We start from the raw sequence: 27,762 nt of genomic DNA, 5'->3' as shown, positions 1-27,762 counted from the left end.
TTTTTTTGGGTGAGCCTAGTCGCCATACAAAACTGGTTCCAAAATTTAATGAATCAGAAAGGTTTTAGAACGTCTGAGCAATTTCATGGAACTCAAGCTATAGACCTTGGGGTGGGCTGCCTCAAGCTGCTCTAATGCCGGGCATGAGTGCATCACATTAATAAAGGTGTACCACATTTATAAGACAATCATTATGGGGGCATACTCCCTTGTGGCAATTGGCTCTTTAGGGACAGGGTTTCCCCAGACCAGTGAACCATGGCCCTGGATCTTTATAGCACATAGTGGCTAACTCAACATTATGCACCAAGTACCAAAGTAAGCACTACCATTTAATGTATCTCTATTGAGGTTACAAAAATGCAGCAAGCATAGAAACGAACACTTCCAGGAGTGTTGATCTCATGTGGTCCTTTGCTGAACTTAATGGTGTCTTCCTTTGTCATTGCAGAACACACTGGTGAGGTAGGGTTCTGCAGGAAAAACCCCTGTGTGGAGCAAAGAGACTTTGGGGGATGTTTTCTCTTCATAATGAATAAGTGAAGTATAAGCATTCTGCAGCTTATGTGGAGGGAGAGATATTTATCTACTTACCTTCCTTGCAGGTAGAGCACATATTTGAAATAGTTTAGTGACACAGTCTCTTTAAAACCTGCGTTTTATTGCCACCAAATACAGAACTCAGCTCACTCATATTTTGCCGGTGTCTGGATTTCCTGATCTTTCTTCTGATCCCCTGACAAGCCTATAACATTTTTCAAGAGCACACAAGACATGCACGGTGGGTGTCACTCTTACACCCAGGGGAATAGGGAAGCTTCTAGTACTGCAAATTAAAATCCCAAATGGGATAAAACATTGTTTAAAACATGGCATTCAGGAGGTGGCAATATCACCTCCTGAATGGCAGACAGTTGCTGCTCTGCCAAACTTCTGAAAAGCAGTCCACTGCACATCGCTTTTCAGAGGGGCAGTGGAGCCTCCCGTCTATCTGTATGTGTCCCTACAGCTTAGGCACAGAACAGTGATATGCATCTTCCAATACTGCCCTGCTAGTGCTGTCTTCCTCCTTTCCCTCCTCAGTGGCCTTGTGCACTGAAATTATTGTACTGTAGGACCAAAACAACCAGCTAAATCAGCAGTAACTTAACATTTTATATATATTACTCATTTAATCGTAGGAAAAGTGTAGCTATGCCACATTATCTTTTAAAGTGCTCCCATTGGGTACACAGAAGTGAAGCTATCCTTTTTTTGGAATATAAGAATGGCTTTAGTAATTCATAAAATATTCTGTAAAGTGTCCGCAGTTTCTGACCATCTCCTTTCCTGTACAGTGTGGTCAATCCTTGTCGTTCTCTTGAAAATGTGTGACGTTACAGACTGTTATATATTATTACACATTTAGCCCTCCACAATCTTAGGACAAGTGTAGCTATTTCACTTTATCTTTTAAAATGCTCCCACTGAGTACACAGAAGTGAAGCTATCCTATTTTGGAATGTAAGAATGGCTTGAGTGGGGAGGGTAGTAATTCATAAAATATTCTGTAAAGTGTTCGCAGTTTCTGACCATCTCCTTTCCTGTAGAATGTGTGCAGTCCCTGGCTGTCTGCACTAGAATGTGTGCAGTCATGCTCAGGCATGACCATCCATTTTTCCAAAAAAAGAAATGTTTGTAGCCTGTCACTTTGTTGCTATTTTGAATACAATCCACAGCCCTTAAACAAATTATCCACACCTAAAATTAGCAAAACCCACTTTATCCGTGGCATGCTTTGCATACCACTACTTGACCACCCTGGTGCACTCCTCTCTGGGTTGACATCTATGCGAATAGAGAAAATTAGTGTGCACCTCAACCAACCATAACATACATTTACATTAACAATTAAGCAAATAACACTGACCTGTTTTTGCAGGCTTCCAAATCTCTGTCTCAGGCTCCATCGCTTGTACCATGTAGCGACTAATTGGGTTGTGATTATCAAACCCTCGACTCCAGGTCAGCTGAATGCTTGTTTCCTTCACATCCCTGACAACCACACCACCTGGTGGCCCAGGGGGGCCTGCATGAAACACACAAATGTGGAATGGGGATTTCTGACATTTACAGTTAGCAATGAATGTAATTTATTAAAGCCTTTTAATATCCAGTTATGGAAAACAGCTGCAAAAACATAACTACATGGTACATAGTTACATAGTAGATAAGGTTAAAAAAGATATAGGTCCGTCAAGTTCAACCTCTGTATGTGCGAGTCTGAGATTTATGTGCTGGATCTAGAGGAAGGCAAGAAACAAACGCTACAAGCATAGGCCAACTTTCTGTAAGAGGGTAACATTCCTGGATCAATCCCCTATTGAATTTAAGAATTCCCATAGCCCATGTATATTATGCTGACTGAGCATGACATCTAAAGGTTTTTAAGAATTTATCAACAATCTGAGCTAATACTACTTTCTGGAGAAGAGTGTTCCACATTTTCACTGCTCTAAGAGTAAAAAAAACCCCTTCTGCACAGTCTTAAATTGTGGCCATGAGTCTTCTTCCGGGACCTTAGAGTAAAAAGGTTACAGTTTACATTGTGATCATATCTTCCATCAAGTGCCTCTTCCCTAGAGTAAATAAATGTTGGCTGCTCTCATAGTCAGGTACGCCATCCGTGACCGCGTGCCTGACTGAATTTCCACTCTCTCGCCCTCTCTTTATTTCCACTCGCCAAATGCGAGCGGGCGAGTGGAAATTTTGAGCCCTGTAATAGATGATATCTTCCAACCCCATTATTATTAATTTTGTTACCCTTCTCTGAACTCCTTCTAGTTCAAGGACATCCTGTGGATTGGTGACCAAAACTGAACTGCATAATTAAGATGAGGACAAACCAATGTTTCATAAAGGGGTAGAATAATGGATTTATCTACAAGAGAATATTTTGCTAGCTTTGTTAGCTACAGATTGGTACTGCATGCTGCTGTTGAGTCTGTGATCTACAAGGACCCAATGATACATCTTGCTGCAATTTTATGTCACTGCATAATTTGGTATCATCAGAAAACACTGAAATTGAACTCTTAATTCCAATCTCAATATAATTAATAAAGAAATTAAACAACATTGGCCCCAAGACAGAGCTCTGGGCCATACCATTCACAACCTCAGTCTATTTACAGAATGAACCATTGATCACTACCCTCCTGTAACCAGTTTGCTACAATTTATTTTATACCAGTGGGCCTCATTTTGTAAATTAAACATTTATGAGGTACTGTGCCTTATCAAAATCCAGATATACTGCATCCACTGGCATTCCTTTATATAAATTCATACTCACTTCCTTATAGAATGATAACAGGATGGTCTGACAAGAATGATCTTTCATAAATCCACACTGGTTTTTGCTTACTTTACCATTTTCACTAACAAATTATTATACTGTATATGTGCGTTCCCAGTGCCGCCGTCAGGGGGGTACCACCGATACTCATGTAAGGGGCCCGGCCTGCCTTAAGGGCCCAGCCGGGACCCTTACATGAGTATCGGCCGCTGCTGACAAGCGAGGAGCCCTGGCCCTAGGAGCGCCGGGCCCCAGCATTGGCGATCTAGCGGCATAGGAGCAGTGTGGGGCCCCATCAGCGCCGCTGCTCGAATGATCTCGGGCCAACCGGAAGTGACATCATGTCACTTCCGGCCAGTCGAGCGGCAGAGGAGGAGGCCAGATGAGCAGGTAAGAAGAGCTCAGGGCCGTCTTTACCGTGGGCCCTATAATTTACAGGGGCCCACAACAGCTGCCCTTTTTGCCCCCAGCTGCAGACAGAGAAAGAGCTGCAGCAGCGCACGTAGGGAGAGAGAACGGCCGTTCATCCTCTGTAGCAGCCGGCCTGTGTGAACTGTGAAGAGACCAGTCGGCTGTTCGAGCGTGTCTCCTGCTGTGAGCTCCTCCCCCGATGCCTGTCACAGAGATCCGACAGGTACGGACGAGAAGGAGGGGGAGGGTACTGCCAGACAGCATAATTTTAAAGGTAATTCTGAAAAGAAAAAAACCTGTTAACATTCATTATCTGTATTTGCACTTATGTCTTTAGCTGTACATGGACACTACATCTTAGCACTTGCACACATGTACTGTCCATGTACTGTCTGGGAGCAGGACTGGGGAGGAACAACCTGGATTGTGTTGCATTTACAGGCATTTCACTAAACACTTGCTGCAAAGATTATTCAGTCCATGTGTTTGGTGATATGCTGTGTAATTGTAATACAGATTTTACTAATATATCCATGTTCTGTACTACATGTAAATCATACTATTAAGATTTAAATTATAAGTCTTATTGTATGACTTATCTAGTATTATAGAACAAATGTACCAATAGGTGGTCATAGTAGTAAAATCGGTATTGCATATGTCGCTGCAATGCGATCGCCCACACAGGATCGCAAGGCACATTGTGCCTGCAGTGCGTTTGGGTGTGGTGCGATTAAAATGCTGCAAGCACTATTTTGATCGCACCGCACCCGAACGCCCTGCAGACACAATCTGCCTTGCGATCCTGTGTGGGCGATTGCATTGCAGCCGGAGGGCGTGACTACGGTGCCATTCACTTCAATTGCCGGCCACGCCCTCTCCAGCCTGGCAAAAAAGTGAGTCGGTCGCAATACGGGCAGTGCGTTCTGGCCAGAATCAAGCCAGAGCGCACTGCATATGGTGTGAACTAACCCTAAGCGTCCACTAGACATGGGCGATTTGTTTTGGAAAAATTAGTTTTCCGGAAGAAATTCGTTAGCGGTAGTCTGTACGCATTTTCGTTTGCGGACAAATTTTCATTACAGCAAAGTGACAATTAAAAAAAAAAAATGTTAATATCACTTTGCTGCAATGAAACGAACAATATGAACATGAAACGGAAATGAACATTCGTACAGACTACCGCTAACGAATTTCCTCCGAATCCCAAAAAAAGAAATAACCCAAAATTGGAATCAAAACAGGATGAAACTCAACATTTTTTTTGCCGATGCACATGTCTAGTGTCCAGCAGGTCAGGAAGCCCTGCGTCCAGCGGGTAATGTGACTGTGGGGGAGGGGACATTAGAGTGTAAGCTCCTCTGTACAGAGACTGATGTGACTGTGGGGGGGACATTAGAGTGTAAGCTTCTCTGTACAGAGACTGATGTGACTGTGGGGGGGACATTAGAGTGTAAGCTTCTCTGTACAGAGACTGATGTGACTGTGGGGGGGACATTAGAGTGTAAGCTTCTCTGTACAGAGACTGATGTGACTGTGGGGGGGACATTAGAGTGTAAGCTTCTCTGTACAGAGACTGATGTGACTGTGGGGGGGACATTAGAGTGTAAGCTTCTCTGTACAGAGACTGATGTGACTGTGGGGGGGACATTAGAGTGTAAGCTTCTCTGTACAGAGACTGATGTGACTGTGGGGGGGACATTAGAGTGTAAGCTTCTCTGTACAGAGACTGATGTGACTGTGGGGGGGACATTAGAGTGTAAGCTTCTCTGTACAGAGACTGATGTGACTGTGGGGGGGACATTAGAGTGTAAGCTTCTCTGTACAGAGACTGATGTGACTGTGGGGGGGACATTAGAGTGTAAGCTTCTCTGTACAGAGACTGATGTGACTGTGGGGGGGACATTAGAGTGTAAGCTTCTCTGTACAGAGACTGATGTGACTGTGGGGGGGACATTAGAGTGTAAGCTTCTCTGTACAGAGACTGATGTGACTGTGGGGGGGACATTAGAGTGTAAGCTTCTCTGTACAGAGACTGATGTGACTGTGGGGGGGACATTAGAGTGTAAGCTTCTCTGTACAGAGACTGATGTGACTGTGGGGGGGACATTAGAGTGTAAGCTTCTCTGTACAGAGACTGATGTGACTGTGGGGGGAGGGGACATTAGAGTGTAAGCTCCTCTGTACAGAGACTGATGGGACCGGGGCTGCAACAACTAATCGACTAGGTCGATTAAAATCGGTGATGGAAAATGTTGTTAACGTTTAGCATCATCGATTAGTCGGCTTTCAATTAGTTGCCCCTGTTTGCGGCTCCACATGCACTGCACGCTTCACGCTGCACCTCCTCCCCGTCTCTCCCAGCTCTGAGCTCTCTCCCGCCGCTGCCCGCCAAGATGATCACGTTGTTGCAGGGAGACTGCAGTGTGGGGGAACGGTAGCTGCCGACGGTCCCAAGATCTTGGAAGAAAGTAAAGTTGCTTGAAAAGTGTGCAGGTAAGACTACCTGCACCCCCCACACAATAAAGCCGTGTAAGGGGCCCCGAAATTTCTAAAGGCTGCCCTGTGCGTGTTAAATGCAAGGCTAGTGGATCAGCAGTTCACAAAATCCTTAGAGCAGGACAATTCAACAACACACATGTAGTAAACTGTTTTCCACATGGACTCCTGCATTGTTAACAAAAGTTAAGGTAGCCATACACTTTACAACCCTCGCAAGACTTGTTGTCTTTAACCCAGATCAGGTCGTATGAAAAGAAAGGAGGGGGGGGCCTATAAATTGTAATTTGTTGTTTGTGATTTGCAGTAGCGTTCCAGAGATTGTAGAAAGGGGGTAAATTCAGTAGAGGGTAGGGGGGTACGTGCTTTAGGGCTAAAACAGAACCATATTTAATCAAATTAACCCCAGGGGCGTAGTGTAATAAACCCCAGGCTATAGTGTTATTTAACTCCAGAACCATAAAAAAAAATTTAATTAACCACAGGGCCGTAGTGTAACAAACCCCGGGACAAGTGCCTTACTAACCCCAGGAATACCATATTAGTTAGCTGCAGGGAGGTAGTATAACTGAATTATTTCGTCGTTGTCGTGGACAACGCTGGACGCCGTGATTGATCCTGGATTACATCGGTGCATCCATTTTTTTTTTACAAATAAAAGACTTGTCAAAAACATGTCTTTTGTTTTTTTTTCCAAATAAAGGATTTTATCAAAATTCTGGACTTTTTAATAACTATTTTATTTAACCCTTTAGTGAATGGGTAGGGGTACAAGTACCCCTTACTCATTCACAAGGGGTACCCCGATGCAAATAAGCCCCCTTGCCCACAGACCCCCACAACCATCGGGTCAGGGTTGTGGGGATGAGGTCCTTGTCCCCATCGGCACAGGGACACTCTCCCAGCATGTGTGGGAGGGGGGGGCGCTCGCTCGCCCCCCCCCCTTTCCGGCCCTACCAGGCCTATGCTCGGATCAAGGGTCTGGTATGGAATTTTAGGGGGGATCCCATGTTCGTCTCATCACTAGTCTTGAGGAGCAAGATCCCGAGGTGGGTAGTTGGGTCATCGTTAGAAGACGGGGAAGAGGGAAGAGTGTGAGAGAGGTCAGCCCTGATCTGATTAACCCCAACAAATATGCAGGTTGCAGGATGTTGGGGACATTAGTTCAGGGGCGACACTGCTGTAGCAGGACGCCTCCTCTATCCGCAGGGGGAGTGACTGCTCCAGCAAGGATGGGAGCAGGATGGAGGGTCAGGAGAGGCAGATCTTGGTGGTTGGAGATTCCATCATCAAGTGGACAGACAAGGTAATCTGTCATCAGGACCGTGAATGCCAAAACATTGTGCTGCTTACCAGGGGCTCGTGTTCGGCACATCACGGAACGAATTGACAGATTACTGGATGGGGTTGGGCACGACCCAGCTGTCTTGGTGCACATCGGCACCAATTACAAAATAGGTGGCAATTGGAGTGTCCTAAATAAGGGGTTCATAAACTTTGGTGCTAGGTTGCAGAGAAGGACCTCCACGGTAGTATTCCCTGAGATACTGCAGTTGCCGAGAGCCACTCCAGAGAGACAGCGAGAGTTGAGAGAGCTTAACAAGTGGCTCTGAGGCTGGTGTCGGAAGGAGGGCTTTGGGTTCCTGGAGAACTGGGGTGACTTCGTAGTCGGCTACCGACTCTTCAGCCGAGAAGGGCTGCACCTGAATGGGGAAGGTGCAGCATTTCTAGGGGAAAAAATATAGTAAAAAGACTGTAGGAGCATTTAAACTAGATTATGGGGGGGAGGGGGGAGCATAAAAATATATAAATTAAATAGTGAACAAGTAAACTCGGGAAAAAACAATACGGAAGGGAGTAATACAGGGGTAAATTTGCTGACTCGCTCCACTCAACAACAACAACAAAGATAAAGTAGTTAACATAGCAAATTGTATGGCCAAAGTTAATCAAATTAGAAAAGATCAACCAATAGCAAGTCAAAATAAAAAAAGTAGCGGGGAGCGGGATAATAACCTGCATTTTTCCAATAGTCGGCCAGAAATGAAATGTATGTACACCAACGCTAGAAGGCTAGCAAATAAACTAGAAGAGCTTGAATTTATGTTACTCGAAGAAAACTATGATATAGTGGGAATAACAGAAACTTGGCTAGATAACACACACGATTGGGCCACTAACATAGAAGGGTACAACGTGTTCAGGAGGGACAGGTGTGGGAGAAGGGGGGGTGAGTTTGCATTTATGTTAAAATAATCTAAAGGTGCACATACGGGACGATATCGCGTTAAATGGTGGGGAAGACGTGGCATCCTTGTGGTTAGAACTTGACAGGATGGAGGCTAGCCGCAAACTTATTGTGGGTATTTGTTTTAAACCTCCAGATATAGGGGGGGAGGAGGAGGCTCAGCTACACTCCCAAATAGAAACAGCGGGGAAACAGGGTAATGTCATCGTTATGGATGACTTCAATTATCCAGACATAAATTGGGTTAATGGAACCTCATGGATTTCATGGATCAGATGGTGGAGGTCCCAACTAGGAAAAATGCAATCCTAGATTTAATAATTTCTAATAATGGGGAGTTAATTGAGGATATTGCACTTGGGAAGACACTGGGTAATAGTGATCACAATTTGATTACATTCAACATTGGGTATAGGGAAGGGAAGTCGGCAGGTCGGACAAAAACCCTAAACTTCAGGAAGGCTAACTTTGATATGCTATGCTAGCTCATGTGTGAAATCAAATGGGAAAGCCTATTTGAGAAACTGAGCACTGAACAGAAGTGGGAATGTTTTAAGGACACATTACAAAAGGCTATTACCAAGTGTATATCATTGGGGAACAAAATCAAAAGATCAAAAACTAAGCCTGTATGGATAAATAGATCAGTAAAGCAACATATCAAGGACAAGAGAGTGGCATTTAGAAAATATAAGATCGAGAGGACGGCATTGGCGTTCGATACGTACAAAGCATACAACAAAAGATGTAAGTAATTAATTCGGGCAGATAAAATTGAGTGAGAAAAACATCCACAGCCACAGTAAGTAAAACGAATCCCAAAAAATGTTACCAGTACATAAACAGTAAAAGAGTAAGGAAGGAGCAGATAGGCCCAATAATGGATGATAACGGGGGGTTAGTCACAAACAACAGGAAGAGGGCCGATGCGTTGAATACCTTTTTCTCATCAGTATACACTCAGGAAAAAGACCGGGTTATTATACTTAAGAACGCACATAGTTCATCTCAAAATATTCCACAGTGGTTGACAGAAACCGAGATACAAAACAGACTCAAACTACTTAATGCAAATAAAGCTTTAGGACCAGATAATCTACACCCCAAGATACTTAAAGAACTAAGCCAGGTTATAACGGGACCATTGTTCATCATTTTTAAAGACTCCTTAATGACTGATAGAGTGCCAAGCGACTGACGGAGGGCTACGGTAGTTCCAATATTAAAAAAAGGGTCCAGATGCCATCCGGGAGAACTACAGACCTACAGTCTTACATCGGTAGTTTGTAAAGTGTTAGAGGGCATGATTAAGGACCACTTAGTAGAATTTGTTCGGGATAACGGCATAGTAAATGACAACCAGCATGGATTTAGGAAAGACCGTTCCTGTCAGACCAACCTGCTAACTTTTTACAAAGGGGTAAGTAGAGATCTGGATAAAGGGAGGCTGGTGGATGTGGTATACTTGGACTTTTCTAAAGCATTTGACACGATACCACATAAACGCTTACTGCACAAGCTGAGGTCTATGGGCATAGACCAAATAGTTTGTACATGGATAGAAAACTGGCTACAGGAACGGGTACAGAGAGTATCGATAAATGGCACCTTCTCGGATTGGGCTAGGGTCATAAGCGGTGTGCGTCAAGGTTCTGTGCTGGGCCCCATGCTGTTTAACCTATTCATTAACGATATTGGGGAGGGGGTAAACAGCCATGTTTCAGTGTTTGCTGATGATACAAAAATTGGGAGGGTAATACCCACTGAATTAGACACTATAACATTACAGAGGATCTGGATAAAATAGGGGAGTGGGCAGCGACGTGGCAGATGAGGTTTAATGTCGATAAATGTAAAGCTGTGCACTTTGGGGTTAAAAATAAGAAAGCAGATTACACACTAATGGGAACTCCACTAGGGAAGTCCGAAAGGGAAAAAGATTTGGCAGTCATTGTAGACCTGAATAATAGCTTGCAGTGTCAGGCTGTGGTAAACACACCAAGTAGGGTCCTGTCCTGTATTAAGAAGGGAATGTTTTGCAGGGACAAGTCTATAATTGTGCCACTTTATAGATCACTGGTTTGGCCTCATGCGGTCCAGTTTTGGGCACCAGTGAACAGAAAGGATATCCTTGAACTGGAAAGAGTCCAGAGGTGGGCAACCAAACTCATAAAGGGGATGGAGGACCTGAGCTATGAGAACAGGCTACTAAATGTAAACATGTTCTCATTGGAAGTAAGGAGATTAAGGGGGGACATGTTTACCGGGGATAGCAACATTAGCAACAAACTTTTTACAATTAATCCCATGACAAGGACGAGAGGCCACCACCTAAAATTGGTGGAGAAAAAATTTCAGCACAAGGGGCGAAAGGGTTTCTTCTCGGTTAGATCAGTCAGGGTCTGGAACTCCCTGCCACATGCCGTGATTTCGGCTGAGAGTGTGGAATCGTTCAAGAGGCGATTGAACGATTTCCTCAGGGACCGTAATATACAGGGGTAAGGGTACTCTAAAGAATGAAAACATACAGGGACCAATAGATACGCACACATCAGTAGGACCATACACATACACACAATAGGTTGAACTTGATGGACTTATGTTTTTATTCAACCTCACATACTATGTAACTATAATATTTGTCCCTCAACAATCCTGTATAGCCTGTATGTGGAATATGAAAATTCAGTATGCTTTCATCATTCCATTGTAAGATGGATAGTATAGGATGTGAGGTAAATACACTGTATAAACCACTCCAAGTACTAGAGGTTATCCTGAATTTGCCATCCACATCAAGTGAACTTGAATAGTCACTCCACAAGCAACACAAGAAACAATAGGCTTTCAGAGTGTGAGATCTCACCCATAGTTTGATTTCATAGGAGTAATAATCCTGCATGGAGTCCACAAAAGTCCCACTTGGGAAAAAGTTGCAATCTGCCTCCAAAGGCAATCATGTATACCAGGAATGCATAGGCCTTTTCGTGCTGTGTTGCATACTGGTGACGCGTATCATTCAACTTCAGAAATCTTTTTTATTTGTATAAACTAAAAATAGAAATGTATTTCATACATCTGCCATCTCCTTTAGCTTTAAAACTCAGAAAACAATTTCAAAGGAGGCTCCCATCAAGCCCAGAACTTTAATGCAAAGATAGAGAGTTCGACAGCTCCTGGACAGTAGTGTCCCAATCCAATTGAGAAGTGTTTGGAGCTTATCTCGGGGAAGAAAAACAGTATCCAAGTTGAGATCCAAATACTCCAAGCTCAGCTCCAGCACCGACTTCTGAAGGATCAGGATTAACCAAACCTTTTTAGAATATGGACATTTCGCAAGATATTGTCTTACAGAGTCTGTGCTGACTGTTCTCTCAAAAGAAAGTCATCTATGTATGTCACTATGGAAATGCCCTGAACGCGGAACAAGGCTAGCACTGTAGCTAGTACTTTGGTGAATACTCAGGGCATGGGCGACAAGCCAAATGTTAGGGAAACAAACTCGTAGTAGTGGGTGCCCACAGCAAAACAAAGGTAGCATTTATGTGGTGGAAAGATGGGGACAGATGCCTTGATGTCAACAGCTGCTAGAAACTTTTCATGATGAAGTAAGCCTATGTCAGATCTTTTGGATTCCATGCAAACTTTTTGTACTCTAACAAAGACATTGAGTGCCCTCAGATCCAAGATGGGGCAGATGCCCCCTTTTGGTTTGGCAAAGGTAGACAGCTTTGTATAGAACCCTTGAAACGTTTCCACATTTCGAACAATGGTGATAACTGCTTGACTTAAGACGTTTACAGCCAGTGGCGTAACTAGTGACCTCAGGGCCTAATTCAAGAATCCATGAAGGCCCCCCCCAAGAAGAAACACATTAGATTTTTTTTTTTTTAAACAAAATTTAGACAAGGAAAGAAAAAAAAAACCACTGTCCTCTTTCATCTCCCCATTATCTCCCCCTTCATTCCGTTCCGCTCCCAGACCCCATGTCACCTTCCTTGATACTTCCAGCTCCCTGTCTCCCCCTTCGTGTCCACAGAAGCTCTATTCGGCACTCGGCGGCAGTTCTGTGTGATGAGGGGGCGGGGATTACACCGCTCCCTCTCATTGGTTGCTGCCCGGCTGGATGATGCTTCACGCTGCGCCCGGAACAAGATGAGGGGAGCAGCGTGAAGCATGTAGGGCCCAGGACGGGAGGAAGAGGTCCCGGGACTGGTAATCAGCGGTCACCAGTGGCCCCTTCCTCCTGTCCTGGGCCCCCTCCAAGTGGCCGAACTCCAGGGCCCGGTCGCTGCCTTGACCTCTGCGACCCTGGTAGTTCCGCCACTGTTTACAGCACAGAGGCCTGTTAACCTGTGCAAATCCACAGGCAGGTTGGAGTTCATTAAGCAGGGTAGAGGAGGAGGATGGAACTCCAACTTGGCTTTGGCTGCCAAACCAGCTGTTGACAAGCCTGAAGTACTCCCACCACAACTCAATGTAAGACTCTCACCTTCAGTTTACCATGTCCCAGCACGGTTCTTTTCCAATATGTAACGACTCACTCCCAATCATTCCTTTTCCACCCAATTTTCAAGCTGCAGGGATTGTACTCCAAATACATGATTTCTCTCATTAAGCCCTGCTGAAGAGGGTGTGTTTTGGACCCCAGAAAAGCTTGGCTACTCTACTTGAATATCCCCTGACTCTAATGGAATAAGGTGGCATCTGGACTATTTTAATTGATGTGGCACTTCAATTGCTACATCTACTGCATTTCTTGAGGAAATCCTCATCACGGATATTGCTCAGCAAAGCATTTGGGAGGAGAGTACAGTTTGTCAGGAGTAACCCAGTGTCCGTACAGAATAGGTTTCAGTAGGGAATTAATCAGAAAAGCTTTATCAGTATTAGAGCCTTTAAGGGAGACTAGACAAGTATCAGCATTGGATTCAGACACAGGTTGCTCCAGTTTTGAGCATATGGGCACTACAGCAATAAGAACTGAAATATTATATTAAAACTTAGGACATGTATTAGTAGACAAGCACAAACTCATCCATAACGGATTTATGAGGCTCCTCAACAAAGAGTGCATTCGCAATTAAGTCAGCTATCAGGCAGTCGTTTTGTTTATAAAATCTAGCATAGCTGTAGACAATTCCTTCCTGGATAATGGAAGGGGATCACACCTTAGGGAGCTAGGGAAGACTGCGAAGGTCTGAAGAGTGTGCGGACTCAAGCAAGGGACAACAATCCAGGCAGAGCCCAGTGTCTGAGGGTCTCTGCAATCTTTGGTCCTGTGAGGTCCAGGTATGGTCTCCAATATGGTGTTGAGGATTGACTGATCTAGATAGCTGCATTAAAATCAAAGCTCAGCAATGTAATGATGAATTTTGATTGAAGAAACAAATCTTTAGAACAAGAGAAAAAATGTCTAGAAGAAATTGGTAAAGTTCATTGTAAAAAAAAGCCCATCATTTTAAGACACTAGCAAAAATACTGAAGCATGATAGGAGTGGGAGGGGTTATACCTGGCTGGCCAACAGCTTTTTTTTGTTTGCCAGTGGTCAGTTTCCACTATAGGCAACAGTATAACCCAGTTGTCTCTGATTAGTTCTGATTCTGTGTCCCTTAAAGGGATAAAGAAATGTATTTTAAGAGGCTGCTATTTCTCATCTTATAATATATATATTTTTTTTAAACGTATACATGTTTATACATGTCAACAAATACTATGAATTTGTGTGAGCAGACACAAACTGTTAGGAGGCATTACTAAGGTCATCACGCTGTAATATATATTATGTTGTTACCTCGTACAAGCAGAGAAGCTGAAGCAGATGTGCGGTCCACTACGGTTTGTGCTGTACATGTGTATTTTCCAGCATGCCCTAATTTAGCATGGATAATACGAAGATCCCCAATAGATTCATCCTTTAGAGACAACATAATGTTAGAAGTAATGTTTTAAGAACTGTTTTTTTGTATATAAATTGTTAATCTTGTCTCCTGCAAACACCTTGGACTTATAACTATTAACTGAATAATGATTAGTACAGTAGTTCCTAAGGGCCCATTCACACCATTGCATTACGGACAACTAATAAGTTACTGCAATGGCTGTAAACACTTGTGCACCGCATTGCAAGTTATACATATTGGGGCACTTTTTAAATGCTGATTTTATGATGCATTTTTAAATTGTTTTGAATTTTTTAAAATATATTTTAATATTTTTGTATGTGCATATAGGCACTTCTCTTTGCCTGCTTTATTGAATACTCCACAACACCTGTACATGGTGTTAGGGGAATCTGCAGTCTATAATCTAAAACACATACAGTAAACAGGGTGCAAGGTCTACATTTATAAAGATATTTGCTATATTAGGTCTCACCGCTGAATCTCTTTGGTAATGTTCTTGCTCTTTCTCAAGGTTGATGGGGACCCCATCCAGCTCCCATGTAAATGTAAGGTCCATAGTTGGATCGTGGGATGCATGGCACTGCAATATGACACTGTCCCCTTGATTAATATCAGATCCAGAGGGAGCTAAAGTGATTCTTGTTGCTTCTGCAAAGTAATTATTGTGGGTAAGCATACAAGTAATTACAAGTAATTAATAAAAGTGTATGTTAAGGCAAAATTTTAAGAAAACATATGTAGTACATCTTGTTTTTCTCTTCTAGCACCTTGCAAGTCAATAAAAATACCTGTATGATGGAAATGTACTCCTAATTTCCTATTGTGGGCTGACAAACAGCACTTTTGTGGACTAAGTGGTGTCAGCCCTGCCCAGTTACCTTTTGCTAAAATACTCAAACATACCACTAACTTAATCTCAAAAGCATAGTCACTTATTGACTTGTAATCCCAATATTAAAACTGGAAAGGCTAAATAGACTCTTTGAGATAACACAGGAGATGTGCAGCACAATTCTGAATTTCTGGCAAGAGCAACATTTTTTTAAACTTATAAAACAGATATAACAAAATGCCTTTAACTGTATATTTAACAAGCCAAAATCAAGCAAATAATACACTTAAACTTAAGTACATTCCTATAATATGATCCTAAGACCAATACTGTCAAGCAGAAATGTATCAGGTTAATCAATGGCACACAGTAGCTAGAGTCAAAATACATGAAGATGTTTATGGCATGCAAACACCATAGATATTGGGTTCTCTTTTAGATGGTTGTAAACTATAACCTGTATGTGATTAATAAACGACCACTTCAAAGAATTATATAAGACAGATCATCACATGCCATGATCAGGAGCATATCCGCCACAAGGCAAACAAGGTGTTTGCATTGGGCGGCACTTTCCAGGGGGTGGCAAAAAACACCACCCTCAAACCAGTGAGGCACAGGGCCGGACTGGCCATCGGACATACCTGAAACTGTACAGAATCAATCGGTGGCAGCTGTCTAATTAGGAAAAGTAGGTGGCCACGAGGCCCCAAGAGCGGCCACTTAATTAGAAAGTGGAGGAGGTGTGGGGGGCGCAGTGAGATGCAGTACGGTCGGCAGGAGGTGGAGGAGAAGCAGTGTGTGGCTAATTCTGATGTCCCAGAGGCAGGCTGGGCACTTCGGGCTGCAGGTAAGAGGAGCAGCACATGTGTCCAGGGAAAGAGAACCTGCACAGCCCCCCATCTGAGACTCTGCAAAGCCCACCATAGACCCTGCACAGCCCACCATAGACCTTGCACAGGCCACCACCTGAGACCTTGCACAGCCCACCACAGACTCCGCACAGCCCACAACCTGAGACCCTACACATCCCACAATAGACCCTGCACAGCCCACCATAGACCCTGCAAAGCCCTCTTGGAATGCTGGCAGAAGTGATACAGCACGCGCTTGTTACTATTCAAACAGGTGCTCGCTGTATCCACAGGGATCTCTGCCCTCTTGACCCCCCACAGGACCACCCTCATAGCATTTAAAAGGGGTCCTTACCCAGTGACCGGCGTTCTTTCTTTTGTCCTCGTTCCGGCCATTTTTTTGGCTGGAGTTACTTCTTTGTGTATAGGGAATGATTCTGACTTAAACAGTCAGAGATGGCCCGTCCAGGTTCAGAATCTTTCCTGGATGGATGGCCGCTGGTCTGGCAGTAAAGCTGCCTTATGGTGGGCGCCCATGGTGCTGGGCAGGATGTTGGCAGTAAGGCTGCTTATTCCCTCGTTTACCTGGTGGGCTAGCAGGTTCATCCGGCTGGCAGACATAGGAGGGCTAGGGCCGTGTAGGTTGCTAGTGATGGCACGGCTGTATGAGGGTTGGCTCCTCCCCTTGGCGTCTGATGTCATTCCCGGCTGCTCTGTGATTGGCGGCCGTGAAGGGGGGGCTGTCTCCTGGAGAGTGGAGTAGCGTCGAGCGGCGCCTCGTTGCCTGGGCAACGTAATTGAGTTAAATGGGAGCCGGTGACAGGGAGAGCTTGTGGGAGGCAGTTCTGGCTTGCAGGATAGCGCTGTGTGGCGGCAGGTGAGTCTTCTCTGCTGTTGCTCCTTCCTTTTGGGGGAGTGTTGATGCCTTTGCCAGATATATATATATATGTTTTATATATATATTTCTCTCTCTCTCTTTTCTGTTAGATTGCCAGTGTCTCAGCTTCAGATCGTCTTTTCTACTTGAGCCCACCAGTGGCAGCACCTATAATATGGAGAGGTAGGATTTTTAGAGTTCTGAAAAAAAAGAAAGAGAGAGCATTGTGCTAAATGGGCTTTTTGGTCTTACAGGGGAAGGAGCCCGCTTAGGGACCCTCGGATGAGGCACATAGCCAGGAGGAGTTTTCCCGCCCTAGCAGACATACGGCTAGAAAGCATAAATTTAAAAGACATCACCGCTCTCATTCGTCCAGGAGGGACAGTCATTCCAGGGGTCGGGGGTCTTCCCCAGACCCGGCTCACGGGCTATCCGCCACTCAGACTTGTTGGTCTTGTAGCGCAAAGGCACTGCCCAATAAGCGACTCTGCAGAGACTGCCTTAAAGAGGTGGCGCAGGATAAACACCATGAGGCGAAGGAGGTGCGCTCCTACATTCAGAAAGCCGTTTCCCAGAGTATGAGAGAGTTCGGCCACTCTAGGCCTTCCACCTCGAGAAGGAGGTTGTCCAGTGCCTCGGAGGAGGCGATCCCATCGGGCCAGGCGGCTTATCCTTCTTCGGCAGAAGATACGGTCAGCTGTCCGGGGGAACCGGCGTATACTTTTGATTTTTCTAAGGTGCAGTTCTGGTTCAGACGGTGAAGGAAGCGATTGGATGGGAAGAACAATCCTCATCTCCTCCTAAGAAACTTAGGAAATACTTTCCGGAGTTGAAGAGAGGTTTGCCATCTTTTCCCTTTATGTTTGAGATAAAGGAGCTTATCGAGGAAGAGTGGGCAAGAGCTGACAGGAGACAAACCTTCTCTAATAGGGTAGCAAAGCTTTATCCCTTTAAGATGAGTGAGGTGGAGTTTCTGGACTCAGTTCCCAAGGTGGACGCGGCTTTGCAACGATTGGCCAGACATATTGCTTTGCCCTTAGACGATTCGGTCTCCTTCCATGACCCCATGGATCGAAGTCAGACTTAAAGAGGCTATTTCAGGTCTCAGGGGCAACTTGTAAATCAGCAGTCTCCCTAAATTTGGTTCCTCACGCTACCCGGTCTTGGGTGTTGCGTTTGGAGGTGCGGTGCAATCCGGATGAGGATATCCCCGAATTATCTCAGTTGTTCGGGAATCTGAGAATGGCGACAGACTTCGTGGCAGAAGCGGTGGACCAAATCGAGCTGGAGGCCAGGGCCATGTTACATTCAGTAACAGCAAGGAGGGCTCTGTGGCTCAGGCAATGGACCGCGGATGCAGCATCTAAACAAACTCTTTGCTTAATTCCGTTTTCCAGGAAGCTCCTCTTCGGCAAGACTCTGGAGGAGGCGATCAAACGGGTGTCGGGCGACAAGTCGGGTTTGCTGCCCCAGGATAGGCGGAGACAGCGCCAGTCGTTTCGTGCAGGGAGGTTTTCGCGAGACAAGTTTAAGGAGGCAAGGTCCTATAGGCCGGGGAAGGAGTTTTTCCGTCCCTACTGGAGGTCGGGTCAGAATTCCTTCTCCAAGTCTTCAAGAGGAAAGGGCCCAGCTGGGGCCAAGCAGGGCGAGAAGACCTTCTGAAAGCTTGCCCGCCCATTCAGTTCCGGTGGGAGCAAGGCTCTCTCTCTTCGGGGAGGTATGGGCGGACAACATTACCGACAGATGGATCCTGGATATCATCCAGAGGGGTTACCAGATCTAATTCGCAAAAAGACCTTCCTTGTCCGTCTTGGTCCAGACGAGAATTCCAGCCTCTCCAGAGAAATGGCATTGCTTGCGGGATTATATCACCGAATTACTGCACTCTCGAGCCGTAATTCCGGTTCCAGTGGCACAAAGAGGCTTAGGGGTATACTCCCCCTTGTTCTTGGTGGAAAAGGCTTCGGGGAAGTTCCGACCGGTGTTGGACCTGAAGTTCTTGAACACATTCGTCAAGCCGTTACCGTTCAGGATGGAGTCTCTGGGGACCATTCTGGCTTTGGTCAAGGCTGGTCACTGGATGGTCTCGATAGACCTGGCCGATGCCTACCTACATATTCCAATCTTCCCGGGGCACCAGCGTTTCCTACGTTTTGCGGTGGGCACCAGGCACTTCCAGTTTCGATGTCTACCCTTTGCCCTGTCCACGGCCCCAAGGACCTTTTCCAAAGTTCTGTTGGCCCACATAGCCCTTCTGTGGGTATCTGGCATACAGAGCTATCATTACCTGGACGACTTGCTGCTTCTCGCCTCCTCCGCCAGTCAAGCAGGCGAACATCGAGATCAGGTGCTCTAGTCCCTGACGAAGTTTGGATGGCTGATAAACGAACAGAAAAGTTCTTTGGTTCCATCCCGGAATCTCGAATACCTGGCAATTCAGGTCCGATACTTCGGTGGCAAGAGTTTTTCTTCCTTTGAGGAAGGTTTTACGAGTTCAAGAGCAGGCCTGGGCACTCAGACGAACTCCGAAGCTATCGGCAAGGCAGGCTCTGAGGCAGGCAAGGCAGGCTCTGACAACAAGACGGCAGTGGCTTATGTCTCCAAGGAAGGGGGAACCAGGAGTTGGCAACTGCTGAGGATTTCGGCCCAGATCTTTCGGTGGTCGGAGGACAACCTCCAGGATTTGACGGCTTGTTACCTTCCAGGACCCGAAAATATCGAAGCGGACACACTGAGTCGGAGGCTGCTGGACCACAACGATTGGGCCCTGAGCCATTCTGTTCTGACTCCAATTTTCAGTCTCTGGGGTTGCCCGAACGTCGATCTGATGGCTACGGCGGAGAGCCACAGGCTTCCAAGATTCTTCTCTCGCCTGTATGACCGCAGGACACCAGCGCAGGATGCGCTAGCTCAAAGGTGGAACTTCCGCTTAGTATACGTGTTTCCACCGTTTTGCATGATCCTGAGGGTGCTTCTCAAGATTCAGAGGGAGCAAGTAGACGCAATTGCGATCCTTCCGTTTTGGCCAAGACGTCCTTGGTTCCCTCTGGCGTGGCAGATGAGGGTAGTCGATCCACTCCCTCTCCCGTTGACCTCGTATCTTCTGGAACAAGGGGGATTCCGTTACGCGAACCTGGCCCTGGTCCCACCTTATGGCCTGGAGGCTGAAAGAAATCGGTTAGAGGGTTTGCAGATCCCAGAATCAGTGATCCAGACCCTCTTGAGGGCCAGGAAGGGTTCGACTAATGCGACATATTCCCGGATATGGACCAGGTTTATCGAGATGGCAGACCGAAGTGATTTCGATCCTTCTGACCCTCAGGTGTGCAGACTCTTGGAGTTTCTGCAGAAGGGCTTGGATGCGGGGGTTAAGATTCAACAACCTGAAGGTACATGTTTCGGCGCTGACGGCCTTTACAGGACGGAAGTGGTCGGCTAATCCATTGGTGGTGCAGTTTCTGAAGGTGGTAGGGAAGATTCGGCCGCTTCGGAAAGCATTCTTTCCCAAATGGGATCTCCCGTTAGTATTAAAGTCCCTCATGCAGGATCCATTTGATCCTATACAATCTTGTTATCTGTGGCATCTTACCCTGAGGATGACTTTCCTGTTGGCTATTGCCTCAGCTCGCAGAGTCTCGCAGTTGCACGCCCTGTCTATAGAGGATCTGTTCTGTGTTCAGCTTCCTAACAGTATCCTGCTGAGGCCAGTTCCTTCCTTCCTTCCAAAGGTGTCATCGAGTTTCCATGTGAATTGGGAAATCGAGCTCTCCTCCTTCGGAGGAGTTCGGAGGTGGATGAGGTGCAGTGGAAGAAGTTAGACCTGGTGGAGAATCTTGCCGCATACTTGCAGAGGACTGCATTTTTTAGGAAGGACAAGAATTTGTTTGTTTTTCCGAGTGGCCCGAAAAAGGGTATGGCGGGTATGGATAGTAAGGACCATTTCATTGGCTTATAGGGTCGCGGGTCTTTCCCCTCCCCAGGACCTAAAGGCCCATTCCACGAGGGCGATGGCGTCTTCCTGGGCGACCTATGTGAAGGTGGCGGTGGATACCATCTGCAGGGCGGCGAGCTGGAACACGCCAAACATGTTTATGCGGCATTACAAGCTGGATGTTAGATTTGGGGCCGAAGGCTCCTTGGGAGTAGCAGTTCTGACAGCTGCTCTTTCTCATTAAAATATATTTTTGCAGTTCTTCTGGTTTTGTTTGTTTAGGGGGCTGTTCCCTCCCTATTCATTGCTTTTAAATCCCATCGGAGGCTGACCTGAGGAGGGAGCCAGGAATACGGAAAATTGTATACTTACCTTTCGGTAATTTTCCTTTCCTGGCTCCTCCTCATGTCAGCAGCAATTCCCCCCCCCCCTTTTGTTGGCCGGAGCGAGTGAGTTAAATATCACTGGGTAAGGACCCCTTTTAAATGATATGGGGATGGTCCTGTGGGGGGTCAAGAGGGCGGAGCTGACCCATCGTAGGCTGACATGAGGAGGAGCCAGGAAAGGAAAATTACCGAAAGGTAAGTATACAATTTTCCGTAATATACACACTGAGTGGCCAGATTATTATGACCACCCCATCAGTACTTCGTTGGGCCACGAGATGACTCCACGAGATGACTTCGTTGGGCCGCCTTGTGACTCCACGAGATGTTGAAAGGTGATGTGAGGAATCTGACACTGCACTGTTGCCCTTCTGTTGTCTTGTACCAGCCTTGCCACTCTCCGTTCTGCCCTAACATTGACTAGTCGCTGACGGCCACAATTCGCACGTTCAGACCCTGATTTTCATCTGACAGTCCAGTCTTTAAACACTTTAACAACAGCTGCTCTTGAACATTTAATGAATTCTGCTGTTTTGCTGATACTCGCTCCATGGCTTAGAGCGCCAACAATCATCCCACGTTCATTTGTTTACTCATATCTTCAGAAAAAAATCACTTGTGAACTCTAATGGCATCCAAGTCTTAGTCCGTAGGGTTCAATATTGAGTTGGCACACTCTTTGCCGCTATGACAGCTTCAACTCTTCTGGTAAGGCTGTCCACAATGTTAAGGAGTGTGTCTATGGGAATGTTTGACCATTCTTCCAGAAGCGCATTTGTGAGGTCAAGTACTGCTGTTGGACGAGAAGGCCTGGCTTGCAGTCTCCGCTCTAATTCATCCCAAAGGTGTTGGGTTCAGGACAGTCAAGTTCCTCCACCCCAAACTCGCTCATCCATGTCTTTATGGACCTTGCTTTGTGCACTGGTGCTCAGTCATGGTGAAACAGGAAGGGGCCATCCCCAAACTGTTCCCACAAAGTTGGGAGCATGAAATTGTAAAAAATGTCTTGGCATGCTGATACCTTAAGAGTTCCCTTTGCTGGGCCAAGCCCAACCCCTGAAAAACTGAACAACAACCCCACACCATAATCCCCTTCACCAAACTTTGCACTTGGCACAATGCAGTCTGGCAAGTACTGTTCTCCTGGCAACCGCCAAACCCAGACTTGTCCATCACATTGCCAGACAGAGAAGTGTGATTCGACACTCCAGGGAACACGTCTCCACTTCTCTAGAGTCCAGTGGCGGCGTGCTTTACACCACTGCATCTGACACTTTGCATTGCACTTGGTGATGTAATGCTTGAATGCAGCTGCTCGGCAATCGAAACCCATCCCATGAAGCTCTCTACGCACTGAAGGCCACACGAAGTTTGGAGGTCTGTAGCTATTGAATCTGCAGACAGTAGGCGGGGTTGGCAATGAGATGCTGTACAGCTGTACGATCTGATGTCCCAGAGACAGGCTGGGCACTTCAGGCTGCAGGTAAGAGGAGCTGCACATGTGTCCAGGGAAGGAGACCCTGCACAGCCCTCCACCTGAGACCCTGCAAAGCCCACCATAGACCCTGCACAGGCCACCACCTGACATCCCGCACAGCCCATCATAGACTGCGCACAGCCCATCATAGACCACGCATAGCCAACCACAGACCTCCACACAGCCCACAACCTGAGACCCTGCACAGCCCACAATAGACCATGCACAGCCCACCATAGACCCCACACAGCCCACAACCTGAGACCCTGCACAGACTACGATAGACCCTGCACAGCCACCCACAGACCCTCAATCAGGAAGCCGGGCAGCGTGTAATGACATGCTGCCCGGCTTCCTGATTGGTCGGAAGCTGGCCAATCAGAAAGCCAGGAGCCATGTGATGACACGACACCGGCTTTCTGATTGGCCAGAAAGTCGGCTCTATGCTTTCTCGTCACCTAGTGACGAGAAGCATGGGGACGGCTTCCCTGCTAATCGGGAACCCGGGTGGCGGGTCTTTAAAAGCTGCCCGGCTTCCCGGCTAATCAGGAAGCCAGGTGGCAAGTCATTACACGCCACCTGGCTTCCTGAATGGGACTTCCGGTACTCGGTATTTGGTATCGGCGAATACCGGGGGAAAAAATCGGTACTCGTAACCAAAATAGCGGTATCTGTGCATCCCTAATATATACTGGGGGGAATTTATCAAAGCACTTGCGACAGTTTTAGCCTCTTAGATAATTTTTTTTTATGTGCAAATCTGTCTTTCAACATGTGCCTCTGTTTTCTTCAGAGCTTACACTACTTTTCCAACTGCATGTTTTTTGCACCTGTTTTCTTCAGAGCTTTCAATACTATTTCAGTTGCATGGTTTTTGCACCTTTTTTTGCACGTGTTTTCATCTGCACTTGTTCTGGGCTGTCTGAAACTGGAGCATCACCTAAGATAACAATCACAACTTAAGAAGTCCCCATGACCACTTCTTCAAGATGCGACAGTTAAGCTTTTTGCCTGAAGTCACAAGTCTTATTTCCTGCAGTCTATTAAACCTCATTTATCAACAACATTACACTAGCTTCATAAATCTGGTGCAAATATATTCCGTGCAAGTTCAAGCACTCACAATTGCTATGATAAATTCCCCCCACTGTATATATATACGGTAAACATTCATATAACAGCAGAAAAGTATGATAGTTAATAAACAAACTTCTTAAAATACAAGATTTTGTCTATAGTTGCACCAATGTAGCTACTAGCAGTAAAAAGTACAGTTATCCATGGTTAAATTTTTTCAATAGCTATGCAGAAATGTTCTTTTTAAATCGACCTAAGCAAATCTTTCAAAATTTGCTCTGCAATTTAGTCTCCTGATTGACTCTCCTGACCCACTTGACGACCTATTGTGTTTACCCATCACTTTGTGGGTTTTATCCTTTGATCTTTTGTTTACATTTTTTTATAAGTTTTCTTTTTTTTAAGATTAAAAACATAAGCCAATAAATCTGTGGGGTCTCACTTCTGAAGTTTCAGCAAGTCAGCATCCAGACATGCAATGCATACTGCTAAGGAGGCACTTTCCTTTCTTTGGTCAGTTTACTTTCTTTTAGTGGCCAGTCACATTCTTGTGCTGCAATGCTGTGTGGAAAAATGTGCATTTTAAATGCAGGTTACTGCAGGTTTTGCTCAATGAATGTAACTGTGTGTTATGATAACAATAATTTTGAATGGCACCCCAAAACACTAAACTAATGCACCTCCTAGTTCATGAGTGCAGTGCACTACAGCACATGGTAACACACTTACCATGCATGTTATGCCGCATAGGCAAAATGAGAGCAGGTTCGGTTTTAACTGCATTATGGTGCATCGGCAGCCCACCCAAATAAGTGAGCAGCCTTGACATAATGTGCATTTGTTACGGCACTACAACATAGTGGATATATCTGAATAGGCCCAAAATGTTGTGCTTGATGTTAGCAAAAAAAAAGTGTTGTTGGGAATATGTAAATCACATAATATAGTATATAGCAGTGAATAATTGTACTACCATTATAATACATGCACTCGTTAGAAAATGTTTGTGAAGCCTTATGAAGTTTCTAGATTTCTGCATAAATAATTAATCAGGACACTAGTGGTGTCTAGTGGTGAATAGACCCTGTGAAAATCGTATTAGATTATAGATGTATTCTTTAGGACTGTTATCACTAAATATATTATTGATATGTAACATTATAATAATGTACCAGAAATGGCCATTACTTTTTTAATGCATATCTTTTGTCACTTATGGTATGCCAGCACTATGTTTATGCTGCGGTTTATGTAAATGCTAAAGTGTAGCAGAGAAGAGTTAATAGAAATATTTGTTATATTAGTATAGTGCAAATATTTAACTTTTAAATGTTTGATTCCGGGAAACTTCATGTCACTTTTGAAAGACTGTGACTAAAAATAATGCAAACTGCCATATATAAGAAGGACTGGTTGAGTAGAAGAATTGAATGGTATGCCCCCAGTCAAGGTGTCACATTAAAGCAACTTTGTCGCTAAACTGATCTTGCCATTAAAACCTGTCCATACAAAAAGGAAAGTAAGTAAATACTTACCTCTCCTGTCACCTGCACCACTGAAAGGTGCTCTATTAAAGAGAAATCCCTGGTCCTCTGCCGCTCTCAGTGGTTCCCCTAACCAGCCCCTACGTTATTACTGTGTCCTGTAGTATGTTAGGGGTCGGTAGGAGAAACTGCATTGTGGAAGTAGATGTATGGAGATGGAAGTGTTTTCTTTATACAAAAGTTCTCACAATTCTCAGTATCAAAACTTTTTTTTCTTTTCTTTTTTTATGTACAAAACAAAAAAATATATAGTGATGCACTCACACTGCAGAAATGATTGGAATAGGTTACAATATCTGGCATATATTGCGTAAGCAACAATCAAGGCAGGGGGAACAGGATACACTCTATTTGTTCTAGCAGAAATTTGGGCACAAAATAAAATATTGGAAAAGCAGTCCATTCAGTATCCAAAAATTATAGGCGACAGAAAAATAACTATTTGGCTATATAGGGTTATTAGATTATACCAAATGGGGCTATGCTGAATCTTCACTTTATTTGTTTTTTTGTTCAGACTTACTCAGCTCACTAAGGGACAGTTACTCAATATCCTCAGTGGATGATATTGGGAGCTATAACAGTTATAGCTATAACAGTTATAGCAGAACAAAAAACAAGTAAACTCTGTATTAGATTTTCAAGGGGAAATAGATTTTTTTCTATCTAATGTTAGCTGATAGTTTGCCTCCTAAGGAGAACATTTGTAAGTTTCTTTGTAATGTTTCTCATTTCGGGCCAGAAAATGTTAGGTTTAGAACAGAAAATATGTAACGAGGTGTCATCTTTTGCATAACACAAAAAAGCAACTGCAATTTGTCACCATATTAAGACATAAAAACCTTTATCATTTGCAAAATAATTGAGCCTATCTATCTGTCTTTTTTAAGGAGAAGGTATTATCCAGTTCATGAAATAATTTCTGAATAAGGAAGCTGTGATCATGTCTTACCCCTTACACTCAGGATTCCGGTGCTGTTTGACTTTCCCATAATATTCTCCGCAAAACAGGTATAGTTCCCTTCATCAGAACGAGAAATATTTTTTAAGATTAGCATCCCATTGGCTGTTACAGTCACCCTGTTGGACAAACAGGAGATAGGCATTCACATTTTTATCATATCTGGTTTTATCATTGCTGTACTATAAAACAGGAGTAATATACAGTAAAACCCCTAATTTAATCTATCTATGCAGGACTTTTCTGCAATTTGCAGACTGTATACCTAGAAGTCTTGACCATAATCACTTGCAAACAGAACTATTACCATCCATGAATATTATTCTGTGTTTTTAATTTGTTTTTCTTTCTTTCTTTTCATTTCTTGCAATCCACTTTCATTCAAATTAACAAAATGTAGCCACATCTAAAGAGCTCTATGGTACTTGAGATACACTGTTCTTTCTGGAACATGCATTGTCTTAAAGGAAACCAGTAGTGAGATAAATATGAGAGGCAGCCATTGTTGACTCTCATCTAAAGTTGCCCATACACTGTAATATTTTCTTCAAACAACCCACGGGCTGAACAAAAAAAATACTACAGATTCCTCCATCAACGCTTAAAGTACAATTAAACCTTTGGGTTTTTTTTTTGCATATATCTACTGCTAGCAAGCAGTAGATATATACAAAAACATATAAAAAAAGTTACCAAAAAGGTAATTGCTTATCTGTGTCTCCACCGCGCACTACCGAAGTTCTGAAGATTCTCGGGTGGCTCCGAAGGATCATGGGGTGGGCACATGCGCGGTAGAGATCTTCGGCCATGAGAAGAAGGGAGACACAGGGTAAGTCAATGCACGCCGCCCGGCAGCGTGCACCCGCACAGACTCCATGGGACACAGAAGACACAGCAGTCAACACTGGATCAGAGACCGGCTCCAGTGCGGGAGGGACTCCTGAAAACTACTGGAAAGAAGAAGATGATCGGATCAAGAGGCATCATATAAGGTAAGTCCTTACACCAGCACAGGAGGGAGGAAAAAACCGTGATATTAATAACAGTTTAAGAGCGTTGATCGATGAATCAAGAACCAGTCGAAATTCATATAGTGTGTGGTCAGCTTATGAATACTTGCTGCCTCGATGTCCTGGCCTCAATACTTCGAGTTACTCTCCTGCAACAAGCATGCAGGTTAGAGAGTCAGCTTTAGGTCTAAAACCCGTGAATAATATTTTATACACATGTTCTAGGTGTATTGAAGACATTGGATCAACATAGTTGCCAAAAAAACTATCATTGTCAGAAAGATATAAGTGGCACCCTCTATATTCTTTTAGTACAGCATTTGCAGCATTCCTGGGGGGAAAAATAGTTAAAAGACTGGAGGAGCATTTAAACTAGATAATGGGGGGGGGGGGGGGGAAAAAACGGGAAAA

The 27,762-nt window shown here is 44.8% G+C and overlaps 1 protein-coding gene across 1 annotated transcript in view; it reads right to left on the bottom strand.

The window, feature by feature from the left end:
• The window catches only part of LOC108799685 (contactin-2-like), a 135,626-nt gene that overhangs the window by 102,066 nt on the left and 5,798 nt on the right, over window positions 1-27,762 (bottom strand). Inside the window, exons 4-7 of the mRNA XM_018571585.1 lie at window positions 26,333-26,460; window positions 14,875-15,050; window positions 14,291-14,411; window positions 1,910-2,068 (exon numbers count right to left, since the gene is read on the bottom strand). Coding sequence (XP_018427087.1) covers window positions 1,910-2,068; window positions 14,291-14,411; window positions 14,875-15,050; window positions 26,333-26,460 — 584 coding nt within the window. The remainder of the gene's footprint in view (window positions 1-1,909; window positions 2,069-14,290; window positions 14,412-14,874; window positions 15,051-26,332; window positions 26,461-27,762) is intronic.

Source organism: Nanorana parkeri, unplaced genomic scaffold, assembly GCF_000935625.1.
Source record: "Nanorana parkeri isolate BGI_ZX_2015 unplaced genomic scaffold, ASM93562v1 scaffold1787, whole genome shotgun sequence".
In the NCBI taxonomy this organism is placed as follows: Eukaryota; Metazoa; Chordata; class Amphibia; order Anura; family Dicroglossidae; genus Nanorana; species Nanorana parkeri.
Note: the sequence above shows the minus strand (reverse complement) of the source record. Positions and strands in the feature narration are given on the sequence as shown.